The 13,411-nt window shown below is 34.4% G+C and overlaps 2 protein-coding genes across 4 annotated transcripts in view; one reads left to right on the forward strand and one right to left on the reverse strand.

Annotated features, from left to right (window-relative positions):
- Positions 1-99: 99 nt before the first annotated feature.
- Positions 100-7,558, forward strand: LOC127164330 (uncharacterized). 2 transcript variants are annotated; one of them, XM_051108200.1, is made up of 14 exons: positions 100-569; positions 798-840; positions 1,077-1,209; positions 2,686-2,824; positions 2,918-2,981; positions 3,124-3,297; positions 3,380-3,498; positions 3,598-3,713; positions 4,269-4,336; positions 4,511-4,538; positions 4,619-4,677; positions 4,894-5,055; positions 5,141-5,531; positions 7,058-7,558. In XM_051108200.1, exons 1-14 carry the CDS (start codon positions 547-549, stop codon positions 7,192-7,194), a joined length of 1,656 nt encoding a protein of 551 aa, XP_050964157.1. In that variant the 5' UTR covers positions 100-546; the 3' UTR covers positions 7,195-7,558. The 2 variants fall into 2 exon arrangements, with proteins under 2 accessions (XP_050964157.1, XP_050964158.1); XM_051108201.1 differs by having other exon boundaries at positions 4,622-4,677.
- Positions 7,559-8,499: 941 nt separating this feature from the next.
- LOC127164329 (proton myo-inositol cotransporter) overlaps positions 8,500-13,411 on the reverse strand; it is a 70,095-nt gene continuing 65,183 nt past the window's right edge. The window contains exons 7-10 of one of the 2 annotated variants that reach the window (XM_051108197.1): positions 13,026-13,151; positions 11,357-11,475; positions 10,995-11,147; positions 8,500-10,508 (exon numbers count right to left, since the gene is read on the reverse strand). In XM_051108197.1, coding sequence (XP_050964154.1) covers positions 10,282-10,508; positions 10,995-11,147; positions 11,357-11,475; positions 13,026-13,151 — 625 coding nt within the window. In that variant the 3' untranslated portion in view covers positions 8,500-10,281. Of the gene's footprint in view, positions 10,509-10,930; positions 11,148-11,356; positions 11,476-13,025; positions 13,152-13,411 lie in introns of both variants that reach the window. The other variant, XM_051108198.1, reaches the window with a different exon arrangement.

Below are 13,411 nucleotides of genomic sequence, written 5' to 3' on the forward strand. Positions count from 1 at the left end.
GATCCATCAATGTAGCGGTACAAGAGTACAAAAAGAGTCTGTGGCAAAATGAATATTTGTTTAGTTGTTGTGTTTTTTTTTTTTTTTTTTTTTTTTTTTTCAAATAAAAATATATTTTATTACTCTCATCATTATATGATTTTCATAATGTGTTATAATAAAATCTTAAGATCTAAAATCTGAAACATACACGCGCTAGCATCCTTTTCTGTTCCAATTACATTCTTCGTTGGTGATGATTTAATAAAATGTATTTTATTTCTGAAGGCTGTTCTTAAAATTAGAAAGAAAATAAGGAAATAAATAAATACGAATATTAATTGCTAAGGTGGGTTGAGACGTCACAACTTCTGCGAAGTTCTCAAGACTCGCGGAGTTATGGCTTCGTGATAATATTAATCTTCTATCTTATCGGTTGCTGCTCTCAACGTTGACCTAGGAGCCTCATAACCTTAAAAGTTACAGTTTTTACGTTGTCAGTATTTAGTTATCTGTCACGAAAGAGAGTCGTTGAGAGAATTTACAGCCGCCTGAACTGAGGGCAACATGAACTGGGTCGGAGGGTCTAGGTTTGTGCTAACATGCTAACTTAAAACTCACTAATAACTCACTTTATATTATCACGTAACTGTAAAATTAACATTTCAAAGAAGTCAAAGTAGAGATGTCAACATTAATTGATATAAAGTCAGTAAGCGTGTGTGTGTGTGTGTTTGTGTAATGGCGCCTTTTCTTAATTGATATAAAGTAAATACGTTGCTACTTATGTGCAATGACGCATTTTCTTAACTATCCAGGAGCAGGTATATGAAAAACAACGAAGACACAATAAAGCAGAAAGTGAGTACTTTTAATTTCTCCAAACCAACCTATTTTAGGCTTTTTCACTCTTTTTAAGTAACTACACATTCTTAATACTACATTTGAACGATACCTGTATTGTAAATACAAAAACTAATTACAGTAAAATGAATTTAGTTGTATGAATTGTAAGGGACTTGACTGGGGTTACTAGTGGTTAAATGTGTCATTTTATCTGAAAGCTGTTCTCTTGCAATTCTCTGTTCCACCTCAAGGCGTTTTTTCAAAAGCAAAGGATGAAAAGAAATTTGAAAAAGACGGACCCATCCAAAGAATACAACCCTGAAAATATGGATCTTCTGACATTATTCATAGTCAACCAGATTGCATCAAAGAAAGAGCAAACAGGTACAGTGATGGTGTACTTATAAATGAACACAACACAAACATTCTTTTAAGGCTTTTTAAAGGGATAGCTCACCCAAAAATGAAAATTCTGTCATTAGTTACTCACCCTCATGTCATTCCAAACCCAAGGCCTTTGTTCATCTTTGGAACACAAATTAAGATTTTTTGATGAAACCCGAGAGCTTTCTGACCCTGCATAGACAGCAATGCAACTACCATACAGAATCTGTAAAATGTTAATTATTTTAACAAAATAAGAGGGATTTTACAAAATGCATGTTATTGTTTATTTAGTACTGACCTGAATAAGATATTTCAATTAAAAGATGTTTACATGTAGTCCACAAGAGAAAGTAATAGTTAAATTAAAAAAAAAATGACCCCATTCAAAAGTTTACATCCCGTTGTTAATACTGTGTTCTTACCTGAATGATCCACAGCTGTGTTTTTTGTTTAGTGATAGTTGTGCATGAGTCACTTGTTTGTCCTCAACTGGTTGCTGTTCTTCAGAAAAATCCTTCAGGTCCCACAAATTCTTTGGTTTTCCAGCATTTTTGTGTATTTGAACCCTTTCCCCTAATGATTGTATGATTTTGAGATCCATCTTTTCCAACTGAGGGACTTATATGCAACTACTACAGAAGGTTCAAATGCTCAATAAGGCTCCAGAAGGAAAAAACATGCATGAAGGGGGATGAAAACTTTTTTTAATTTGAAGATTAGGGTAAATTGAACTCATTTTTTCTTGTGGGAAACATGTAAGTATCTTCTTTAGCCTCTGAAGGGCAGTACTAAATGAAAAAATATGATATTTAGGCAAAATAAGGAGAATGTACACATCTCCATTCTGTTCAAATGTTTTCACCCCCCGGCTGTTAATGCAATTGTTTTTTCCTTCTGGAGCATCAGTGAGCGTTTGTACCTTCTGTAATAGTTGCATATGAGTTCATCAGTTGTCCTCATTGTGATAAGATGAATCTCAAAATCATACAGTCATTGTTGGAAAGGGTTCAAATACACAAAAATGCTGAAATCCAAAGAATTTGTGGGACCTGAAGGATTTTTCTGAAGAACAGCAGGCAGGTTAACTGTTCAGGACAAACAAGGGACTCATGCACAACTATCACTAAACAAAAAAAACACAGCTGTGGATCATTCAGGTAACAACACAGTATTAAGAATCAAGGGGATGTAAACTTTTTTAAAGTTGAACCAATGATGTTACATGAACTATTTTAACAATGTCCTTCCTACCTTTCTGGGCCTTGCTTTGCTGTCTATGCAGGGTCAGAAAGCTCTCGGATTTCATCAAAAATATCTTAACTTGTGTTCCAAATATGAATTGTCTTACGGGTAAGACCATAAGGTCTGACATGACATGAGGGTGAGTAATTAATGAGAGAATTTAGTTTTTGGGTGAACTATCCCTTTAACAATGCTCACTTGTAGAATCATATGTTATCTTTTGTCGTCCAGAAAAAACAGACAAACCAAAACCAGACCGTTTGACTCGTGTGAAAAGAACCAAAAAAGCTTTGAAAGAACCCTTGGAGTTACCAGTGAGCCCTTGCGCTCCTTCAAACCTGAACCTAGTTACCAGTCAGCCACAGTACAGGTATGTTTCAGTAGGTTCTGTTATTCCTTCAACTGTATATTTCCAAATTATTTAATATACAGATATTAAGTATTTGTGTATTTGTTTCAACAGTATTAATACACCTGGTTATAAAGTCAGAAAACATCGCCTTTCTGAAGAATTCAAGTTCAAGCCGGTAAGGATGACTAAAATAGTCTCTATCACTAAATCGTATTTATTTAGTAATCATTGACATAATATAAACTTAGCATTAGTAACATTTATAGTATTCATACAGTATGTATAAAAGTTCATCATACTGGCCTCTTCATCTATAGCTGTCTCCTTTGCTTGAATCGAACCTGTCTGATGCCAGTGGCTCCGAAAATCAACCGCAACCATCCTCAACGTCTGCTGGCTCCGAAAATCCAATCCAGCCTAAACCTGCAACACACGTACCCTCCTCCCTGCCAACTCTGGAAACTCTTAAAAATAAGAAGAATACTCCTCAGGTGTGTTTATTTAAAATCAACAGCTTTTGCAACACATTTATGTAACCCAAATTGTTACAGTATATACTGTATCTCTTTACAGTTTGAGTCATTCTCTCAACCAGCAAAACTGGCTAATCTATGGCCAAATGAAGCTCCCATGCAAGATGTGTCGCACAACAGCTCTGTGGCTGGAAATCTGTTTCAGAGCACATTACCAAAGTGAGTACAATGCTGTTACTATATTCCAATGCAATGCCAATAAAAGAGTATAGACATGGAAAAGTGCATGTAACATGTAATTATCACTATCTGTTCCAGCCCAGAGAAGGCAGAGCATTCAGAGACCTCCATTTTATATTCATTCAACTCTTTAAAGAGCCGAGAAGAACCAGAGGAGCCAATGTTCATAGATTTCAGCAACTTAGATTGTAAAGGTAATAATATAGCTTCTAGCATATGTAGTTATGGCGAGATACTAAAATGACTAGATACTAAAGCGATTGTGCCTAACAATTAGATAATATTCTAAATTGGATATTGTATAAAAATAGAAATAGAAAAACCCAAAAGTCACAACTTTGTGAATGTTTTTTTAATTCAAGTGTTAAAAAGTAAAAATAAAACAGAAAAAAAAATAGAATAAAATAAATTAAGGGGAGGGGGGGGGGGGGCAAAAAATTAGCAATATTTGAAATTGCTACATTTGAAATGCTATTAAATGCTACATTTACTTTATGAGCAAAAATTGCTCTTTCGTAGTTAATATTGATGCTGAATAATAATACTTTTTTAGAATTAATCATTTTATGAGCTTTTGAGAAATCCAGAAACCGTATTAAATGCGATGACTGATTGACCTACTCAATTAATGAGCACTCAGTACAGAGTACAGTCAGTACAGTCATTGCATATTATAAATATATATATATATATATATATATATATATGTGTGTGTGTGTGTGTGTGTGTGTAATTTTCATTTTTTACAGTGCTCGCATCAATTAATTCCTGTGACAGATCACAAAACATGGACAGTGATGGCCACCTCTCAACACAGGTATGGAAAATTTTATTGGTGAAATTGCTGACAAACTTTAGTGCTATTATTGTACATAAATACTACCCTCTTGTGGTTAAAAGCAACTTAGACATAAAATTTAGTAGATTTCTAACTTGTTTTTAGATGCCAACTAGGTTTGTGTTTTGACCATCTCTTTTTTTTTCCTTTCAGGAATTTGTGTGTACTAAAGGCAACACATGTAAGTGTTCTGGTTATTGTTATTTATAAAGTATCGTTTTAATGATGCCCACTCGGAACAATAAGTTTATGATGTTTCAGCAGGTGATGATGGTAGCAGTGTCTTTGTGCATGTTGGAGTTCATCTCAGCTCAGATGACGTAAGACAAAAAACTGTCCTGTAATTTGAATAATCCTAATCACCATAATAATGAAAATGGTTTATGTAACGTCTCCCAGTATATGGTGCATGAAAATGAACACATTTAACATAATGAAAAACTCTTCTTTTGATTTGTGGACATGGACATGTTTTGGTGCAATTTCACCAATGAAATCATTTCTTTATGACTGTGAAATTCTCTTTTGTGGGACAGAAAGAAAAAAATGACCAGTCTGCCTGTTTAAAGAAACAGCTATGCCATACTGAAGATAGTGTCAAGGCAAAGCACTGTTCCTTATTGAAGGACAGTTTAACAGAAACACCTTCACAAGCTCCATCGAGCAAACAAAAGGCAAAATCCAACCATGGTTGTGAGGTGAAGTAAAATTTAGAGTTTCAGACAGTCAGAAACAAGTGGACAAAAACAAAAGAACAATCTGTTTGTTTCTTCTCATCTCCAGACAGAAGCACAAAGGCATGATGGCAATCCCCCAACAACCTTGGAAACAGGGACACAAACAGGAGCTTTATCTTACCGAGATGTCTCAGTTCAGTGCTCACTTATTCATCACAGCAATTCTATTTTCTCTGCTGTTGATCAGAAAGCCAACGCCTTTACCACAAGGTGGCAGTGTTATAACTGTAATCAGTTGCTCAATCCAGCTACACATTCTTCTTCAAAACATGGGCACAAAAGAACAGGAAATATGCCCTCAGCAACAAACCAGCAGGCACAGAGACATTCAAAATCGCAATTAGGTTTCTCCTTCCTCAAACTTTATGGTCAGAAGAACCTGAGATCTGAAAGAGATCTGACGTCAGTTTTGAAACATCCTTTCTGCACACCCTCAGGTAAAAATAACTAAGCCATTGTGAAACCTCACAGAACACTTGTTCCAAACGTTTCTGATAAACATGGATCATCTTAAAGGAATAGTTCACCCAAAAATGAACATTCTGTTATTTTTTGAGTCCAATATCTTGTAGTCATACTTGTATTCATCAATGACACAATATGTTGAACAAAAGTAACAGTAAACACATTTATAGTGTAACAATAAATGCTGTTCTTTTAAACTTTCTATTCATCAGAATACTGAAAAAAATGTATTAGTATTTCCAACAAGTATAAAGCAGCACTACCTAACATTAATAATAAATATAGCTGTAAGCAGCAATTACCGGGGTTCAACTGCTTGAGGCATTTTAGCATATAAGGAAAAAGATATTATATGGTGTTGATGTTTTTATGATGAAATATGATGTTTTTTAATGTTTATGATTGTTCTAGTGCCATCTGTGGTCTGATCCCCTTAAAACTTTACATATTTTTTTAGAATCCGCTGTGGTATGTGTTCAGCAGGTTTCATAAAGTTTTGAGTTTTCCTTAAGGTTTTATAGGATTTAGGGTAAATTTGGACAGGCCCCTTTCCTAAATGACTCCATTGTAGCTTCCCAAAGGAAATTTAAACATTGTTTTGATAATTATTGGTTTAGTAGAGAATTGTACAGCAGTGATTTTTTCAGACTGATTGAAAAACCTAGGACTAGTTCGCAAAGGTAGATTTTATACATCATCTTAGTCATTTAACAACAATTTGATCGACATCGGTGGTTCTAGAGGCAAAGTTCTAGAGGTTCTATTGTACGATATGAATATTGTGCATATGTACGAAAAACTGTGCGATGTACAATCATTTACACCCTTGAAAAAAGCGAGGTCGCAAAAGTAGGTTTTTTGAAAAAACCCAAATACCCAAACATTTCGCCAGGTTCACAACTGAATCTTGAAGGTTCACGTTGCCAAGGATTTTAAGCTTGCGACTATTTAGGAATAATGAGCGATTTCCTATTTTTGTTTGTTGTAGCGCCCCCGTCAGGCCGATTGGGGCGAGCTTTGGTCACATTGTTGGCGTTGTGAGTATTACCATCCCTCCAAGTTTCAAGTCTCTACGATTTACAGTTTGGTCTGCACGATCAGTTTTACTTGGAGATCGCTGATCTGAGACTGTTCTAACAATTACAATAGGGTTTCATCGCAACGCACTTGAACTCGACCACCGCATCAGCATATTAAAATGATTTCTGAAGTATCATGCAACACTGACGACTAGAGTAATGGCTTTGCTATTACGGGAATAAAATGTACTGTAAAGTATATTAAAAACAGTATTACTGTGTTTACAGTATTTTTGATATAATGAAGCCATGGTGAGCGTTAGTTACTTCTTTCAAAATCATGAAAAAAAATCTTATATTTGCCAAAATGCTGGCTTTATTTATGGGTGAACTGTTCCCTTTTCATATCATGATTCTGAAGTTTGAATATAGTGATTTAAAATTTAAAACAGTATGTTTATGTCCTTTGTTTACTCCAGAACAGCAAAAAGAGCAGTGGTGGGAAAGCAGGGAGAAAATAGAAAAGTGTGACTACCCTCGGTTGGGAAGTGTGATGCGAAACCCTGTCAAGGATGTCAGGCGTGCAGGAGAATCTGTGAAAGAGATGAAGAGATGAAGAACTTCACGGCAGAGAAAGGTGCGAACTGGGTCTCTACAGAGACGAAAAAAAAATTCAAGAAGTTGCTGATGTTAAGTCAGAGAAAGGTTTAGACAGTAAGCAGAATTACATTTTGAAAAAATGGATTGTTACCTCAGTTCAGATGTAATATATCTTTATTATTATCTCCAAGTACATGTTCAAGTTTTCAAAGTTCATATATTTAGTTTTATAGAATATAAATCTAGCAAAACATTTACAGCAACAGTAATCAAATACTGTACAACACAACATTTGTCCTCACTAGTTTCCATCAACAGTATAAACGCTGCATTTGTTTCACATACAAAAAAGCAAATAAAATACATCCATACACTTAAACAGATGTGTTCATTGGTAATAACACAAATGGCTGTCCATGTTGGAGCACCTCCCAAGTATAATCTATAATTCAAATACATCTGGTACACATGAAACTGCTCAATAAACCTCTAAATTACATTATACATGTAGACTCAAACTGATTGACTTTTCTAATATCTCTATTCAGACCGTAGTTGAAACAATATGTTTTATGAGATTTAATTGATGTCCTAAAGGAATAGTTTCATACTGGTTTTGAACGACTATTTGTGGGTGAGCTACTCCTTTAAAATCTAAATTGATTTAGTTTAATTTGTGCTTCTCTCAACCAAATTAAGTTTTATCCGTTGGAAAATGTCAAATTACACATAATCATGTCTCTAAACAAAACACACAATACGCAAGGCCTGATGTGCACAATTATTTATCACTGAACAGACTGAGACCTTTAAACAGGAACTTGAGTCGACATTATTGGTTGCTTTCACAAGAGCCATCAACTTGGTTTCGATAAAGCTACAATTACAACATAGAGATTTTCAGCTTGGTTTGGCACACCTTGATGTGTATTCGTCTATTGGTATACTTACAAAGTAGCACAACAGAATATTGGATATTACAATGTACTTGTCAAAAGGGTTATCCTACACTGTTCCATGGACAAGACCAATGCGATGACTTTTGTACACTAGGCTATAAGGAAGACAAATTAAAATGATAATAAAAAATAAAATTTAAAATGTAAACATTGAAATTAAAAATTAGTCAAAACAACACAACAATGAAACTAACTCAAGTAAAAATTGTGAAATATTTTATAAGGCCACACTACACTATCACAGGGAACTGCAGAAAGCTACATATGACATTTTGTGTCAACAATCTTAAATCCTACGAACATGAAGATTCAAAATACAAAATAAACTACTGTACTTCAAAAACTAGACAGTGAAAAGCGGATCGCATATTACAAACAAGCAATGTGATTTGCTACACGTTTTCAAAGCCTTGAAGATTTTAATGACGAGGCCAGAGGGACATGATAATGTCTTTTATTCACTTCAAGGGATAGTTCACCCAAAAATACAAAAAAATCTGTCATTATTCACCCTCATGTCATTCTAAATGTTCTTAACATATCTTTGATGAAAATCCAAGAGCTTTGTTGAAGAAATGGTTGAATAAAGTCATTATTTTTGTTTACTTTGTGCACAAAAAGTACACTCTTAAAAAGTTAAGGTGCCATAGAGGAACCTTTTGTCTAAATGGTTTCATAAAGAATCTTTAACATCTGAAGAACCTTTCTGGCCAAAGAAGGTTCTTCAGATTATAAAAAGGAAAGAAAGAGATGGTTCTTTAAAGAACCTTTGACTGAATGCTTCTTTGTGGAACCAAAAATGGTTCTTCTATGGCATCGCTGTGAAGAACCTTTTAAAGCACCTTTATTTTTAAGAGTGCATTCTCGTAGCTTCATAAAATTAAGGTTGAACCATGTCACATGGATTTTATCAATGTCCTTACTACCTTTCTGGGCATTGAACGTGGTAGTACCATTGCTCCTATGCAGGGTCAGAAAGTTTTCAGATTTCATCAAAAATATCTTAATTTGTGTTCCGAAGATGAATGAAGGTCTTACGGGTTTGGAACAACATTAAGGTGAGTAATGACAGAATTGTCATTTTGGGGTGAACTATCTCTTTCAGTTTGTTTGTCATTAATATTTAGGGAGAAACTTCATATCAGTTAAAGCAATTGGTTTGGATTATTTGTAGACTACTAATAAAAAATTTAGACACATTTGAATGCTAAGAGCATGCAGAACTGTAATATCTGCAGTGGGTGGCTATTTAAAATATATAGAAAAAATTGATCTGTTAAATATTTTTGATCTCTGCTAGGGCTGTCAAATGATTAATTGCAATTAATTGAATACAAAATAAAAGTTTGCCTAATATATGTGTGTGTACTGCGTGTAATCATTATGTATATATAAATACACACAAATTAATGTAGATATTAAAGAGAAATATGTTATTTATTTATAAAATATTTTTATTTATATATAATATAAATTATAATAAATACATATACTTGTAAATATTTCTTAAATATATACATGAATGTGTTTGCATTTATATATACATAATAATTACACACAGTACATACACATATTATAGGCAAACTCAAACTTTATTTTGTATGCGATTAATCGCGATTAATTATTCTGACAGCCCTAATCTCTGCATAATTCCCACACTTCATATTTTGATAATTCATATGATGACTTCGCTGTGAAAAATACTATTATAAGATAAGTAGGTGTGTCCAAACTTTTGACTGGTAGTGTAGCTTATATTTTTCTCAGTGTTGTTTTCAAATATAAAATTTGCATTGAGTTCACACTTAGACGTGACACAAAAAATAGTATCCTTCTGCATATGTATTACTCAATTTACAGCTAACACCTCATTGTACATAAATAAGCAGAGGATATTTATCTGACAGTGGAGGAACGAGCCAGTAGATCTGCATGTACTGTGACGCAAAAACATACTGACAATATTATAAAAGCTGACTTGGCACTGCGTGTTTGTTTGTGTGTGCTCTATAACCCTGTTCTTGCCGTCGCGGTGAAGAGAGGCTCAACCTGACCGTACATTGGGCGAACCTGACATCAGGGTTGAATGAGGCTCAATCGATAGCTTCTCATCGCCGTTTACCAACCTAGAGGTTTCACACGAGTTATTCGACATCTGACGCGTCGTTGTCCGATAGGTGGTAGTTTGACCCTTTAACCCGGATGTATTCCACCTGCCGATCTTCATCAGAATCCGAGATCCCGCACGAGCAAAGGCGGTTTTCAAACAAGGACTCAATCTCTTCTAGCCGCCGTCCTTTAGTCTCAGGCAGGCAGCCATAAATGAAAAAGAAACCAGTTAGAGCCAAACTGGAATACAGGAAAAATACACCTGGAAAAAAAAGACAGAGAGATATTGGTTAATAAATGTGTAGAATTTTAATAATAAAAATAACAAAACTATATAACTCCAATATATGTGTTTTTTCCACTTGCCTAGTCAGAATTGTTTTTTTCTTTACAAAAAGAATATATATATAATATTCTAATTTAGCTAACATTATTCAATGGCTTGAATGGCCTAGATGGTGTCAGGGGGAAAAAAAGTCGTAAAAGTTGGTTTAGATACAAAGCAAGTTATTTTCTGTAATTTCCAATATTAAATCGTGAGCTGCAAGTCCAAGAAAGTGTATTTAGAATATTAATTTGCACAGGGAGTTGTTGACTTCCAAAGGAAACTAATACTGAGTCATAGACATAATTAGTTCTACAATGCCTTTATGCATATACTCTTGATGTTGAGAGATCAAATACCGTATTGATGCTGACAAAAAGGTCATGTTCATGACTGCTGTCGTGCCACTAATTAGAGCGTTACCATAGTAAGTCAGGTACTGGGCCATGTGGAGGAACGTTAAAGAGACAAGCACATTGAAGGTCCAGTTCACTCCGGCTGAACAAGCATTGCCTGTGCTTCTGGCCCAAAGTGGGTAGATTTCAGAATTAACCGTCCATGGCATTGGTCCCATTCCTGTCAAGAGGTGAAGGTGTTTTAAATGACCTTTATGCAGTGTCACAATGAATATATTACATATTCCCCTACAGCAACCTGTAGTTTTACATTTGTTGTCAAAAATATTGGCCCCCTTGGTAAATATGAGCAATGGGTATGTAAACGTATGAACAGAACTGTATGCTATTTAGTTAGTAGTTATTTAAAAACAGTTATGATCATCTTACCTGGGGCAAAAAATGCGAGATATAGCACTAGTCCCAGGAGCACAACCCATGAATATGAGGTTGGGCAAAAATTATAAGCCCATATACCACTGTCTGGCATATGTGTGGAGTTGGAGCACCTGTTAGGGTTAAAACAAACACACAATGAATTATATGGTATAAATATCAAAATGTTTAAATATTTAAATATTAAATTCATACAGTTTAAGTCAAAAGTTTACACCTTGCAGAATCTGCAAAATGTTAATTATTTGACCAAAGTAAGAGGGATCATACAAAATGCATGTTATTTTTTAATACTGACCTGAATAAGATGTTTCATATAAAAGATGTTTACATATAATCCACAAAAGAAAATAATAGTCAAATTTATAAAAATGACCCCATTCAAAAGTTTACATACACTTGATTCTTAATACTGTGTTGTTACCTAAAATGATCCACAGTGGGGTTTTTTTAATGACAGATGTTCATGAGTTAGTTGTTTGTCCTGAACAGTTAAACTGCCCACTATGCTTCAGAAAAATCCTTCAGATCCCACATATTCAGTTTTTTTCAGCATTTTTGTGTATTTGAACCCTTTCCAACAATGACTGTATGATTCTGAGATCCGATATGCAATTATAACAAGGTTCAAATGCTCAATGATGCTCCTGAAGGAAACACTATGCATTAAAAGCCAGGTGGTGAAAACTTTTTGAATTTGAAGATCAAGGTAAATGTGATTTATTTTGTCTTCTGGGAAACATGTATCTTCTGTACTTTCTAAAGGGCAGTACTAAATGGAAAAAAAAAAAAAAAAAGATATAAGAAAATGTACACATCTACATTCTGTTCAAAAGTTTTCACCCCCTGGCTCTTAATGCATCATTTTTCCATTTGGAGCATCAGTGAGCGTTTGAACTTTCTGTAATAGTTACATATGAGTCCCTCAGTTGTCATTAGTGTGAAAAGATGGATCTCAAAACCATACAGTCACTGTTGGAAAGGGTTCAAATACGCAAAAATGCTAAAAAACCAAAGAACTGTTGGGATTTTTCTGAAGAACAGCTGGCAGTTTAACTGTTCAGGACAAACAAGGGACTCATGAACAACTATCACTAAAAAAAAAACAAACAAAAAAAACAACAACAACAACAAAACAGCTGTGGATCATTTAGGTAACAACACAGTATTAAGAATTACGTGTATGTAAACTTCAGCTATTATTTTCTCTTGTGGACTATGTGAACTTCTTTTATGTGAAGTATCTTATTCAGGTCAGTACTAAAAAAAATAACATGCATTTTGTATAATCCCTCTTATTTTGGTAAAATAACATTTTGCAGATTCTGCAAGGTGTATGTAAAAACTGTATTTTCATTAACTAACACTGTAAGAGAAAAAAGCACTTAAAAGCCCTGTTCAACCAAATGCACCAAAAGTAACAGGACAATAAACAAACTAAAATTTGTTAGAAACAAAATGTGGTAAAAATATAAAAAGGTACAGCAAAACGTCAAGAAGCCCTTTTTTTAAGGACAAATTTTATTACAGAAATCACATCTGGCAAGTATTAGATCACTTAGCAATGTACTGTAGAATGCATAAAAACACATAATTTGCCAAATATACACAGAACAGCTCAAGTACTTGCACAAACAGAGTGCTTGTTTCACTGGTGACTCACTTGCCCCACGCTGCTCTCTCAGTGGAGGCCGGATTGACGGGCACACAGGAGGAGGCAAACACAGCAGTGCTGTTTTCCTGATAACAGTAACCACAGCTAGGGTCCAACATACAGGGCTCGCATGACCTGAAACACAAAGTAATGCAAAAACAAGACAAATTACTTAAAAACTAAAACCCAACCAACTGACCTTGTATTCTTCTCATCTAAAGTCAAAATAAATCAAAGTGACCTTATTTACTGTCTTAATATACATTCCTAGAATCGCTTATTATGCATTTCTTATTAGTGCATATTATTATTATTATTATTATTTTTACTTTATTTGAGCCATTTTTGTCTTTTATTAGGATAGGAGAGTATTATAGACAGTTAACAAAGTGAGA

The sequence above is a fragment of the Labeo rohita genome, chromosome 4 (genome assembly GCF_022985175.1).
Source record: "Labeo rohita strain BAU-BD-2019 chromosome 4, IGBB_LRoh.1.0, whole genome shotgun sequence".
NCBI lineage: Eukaryota > Metazoa > Chordata > Actinopteri > Cypriniformes > Cyprinidae > Labeo > Labeo rohita.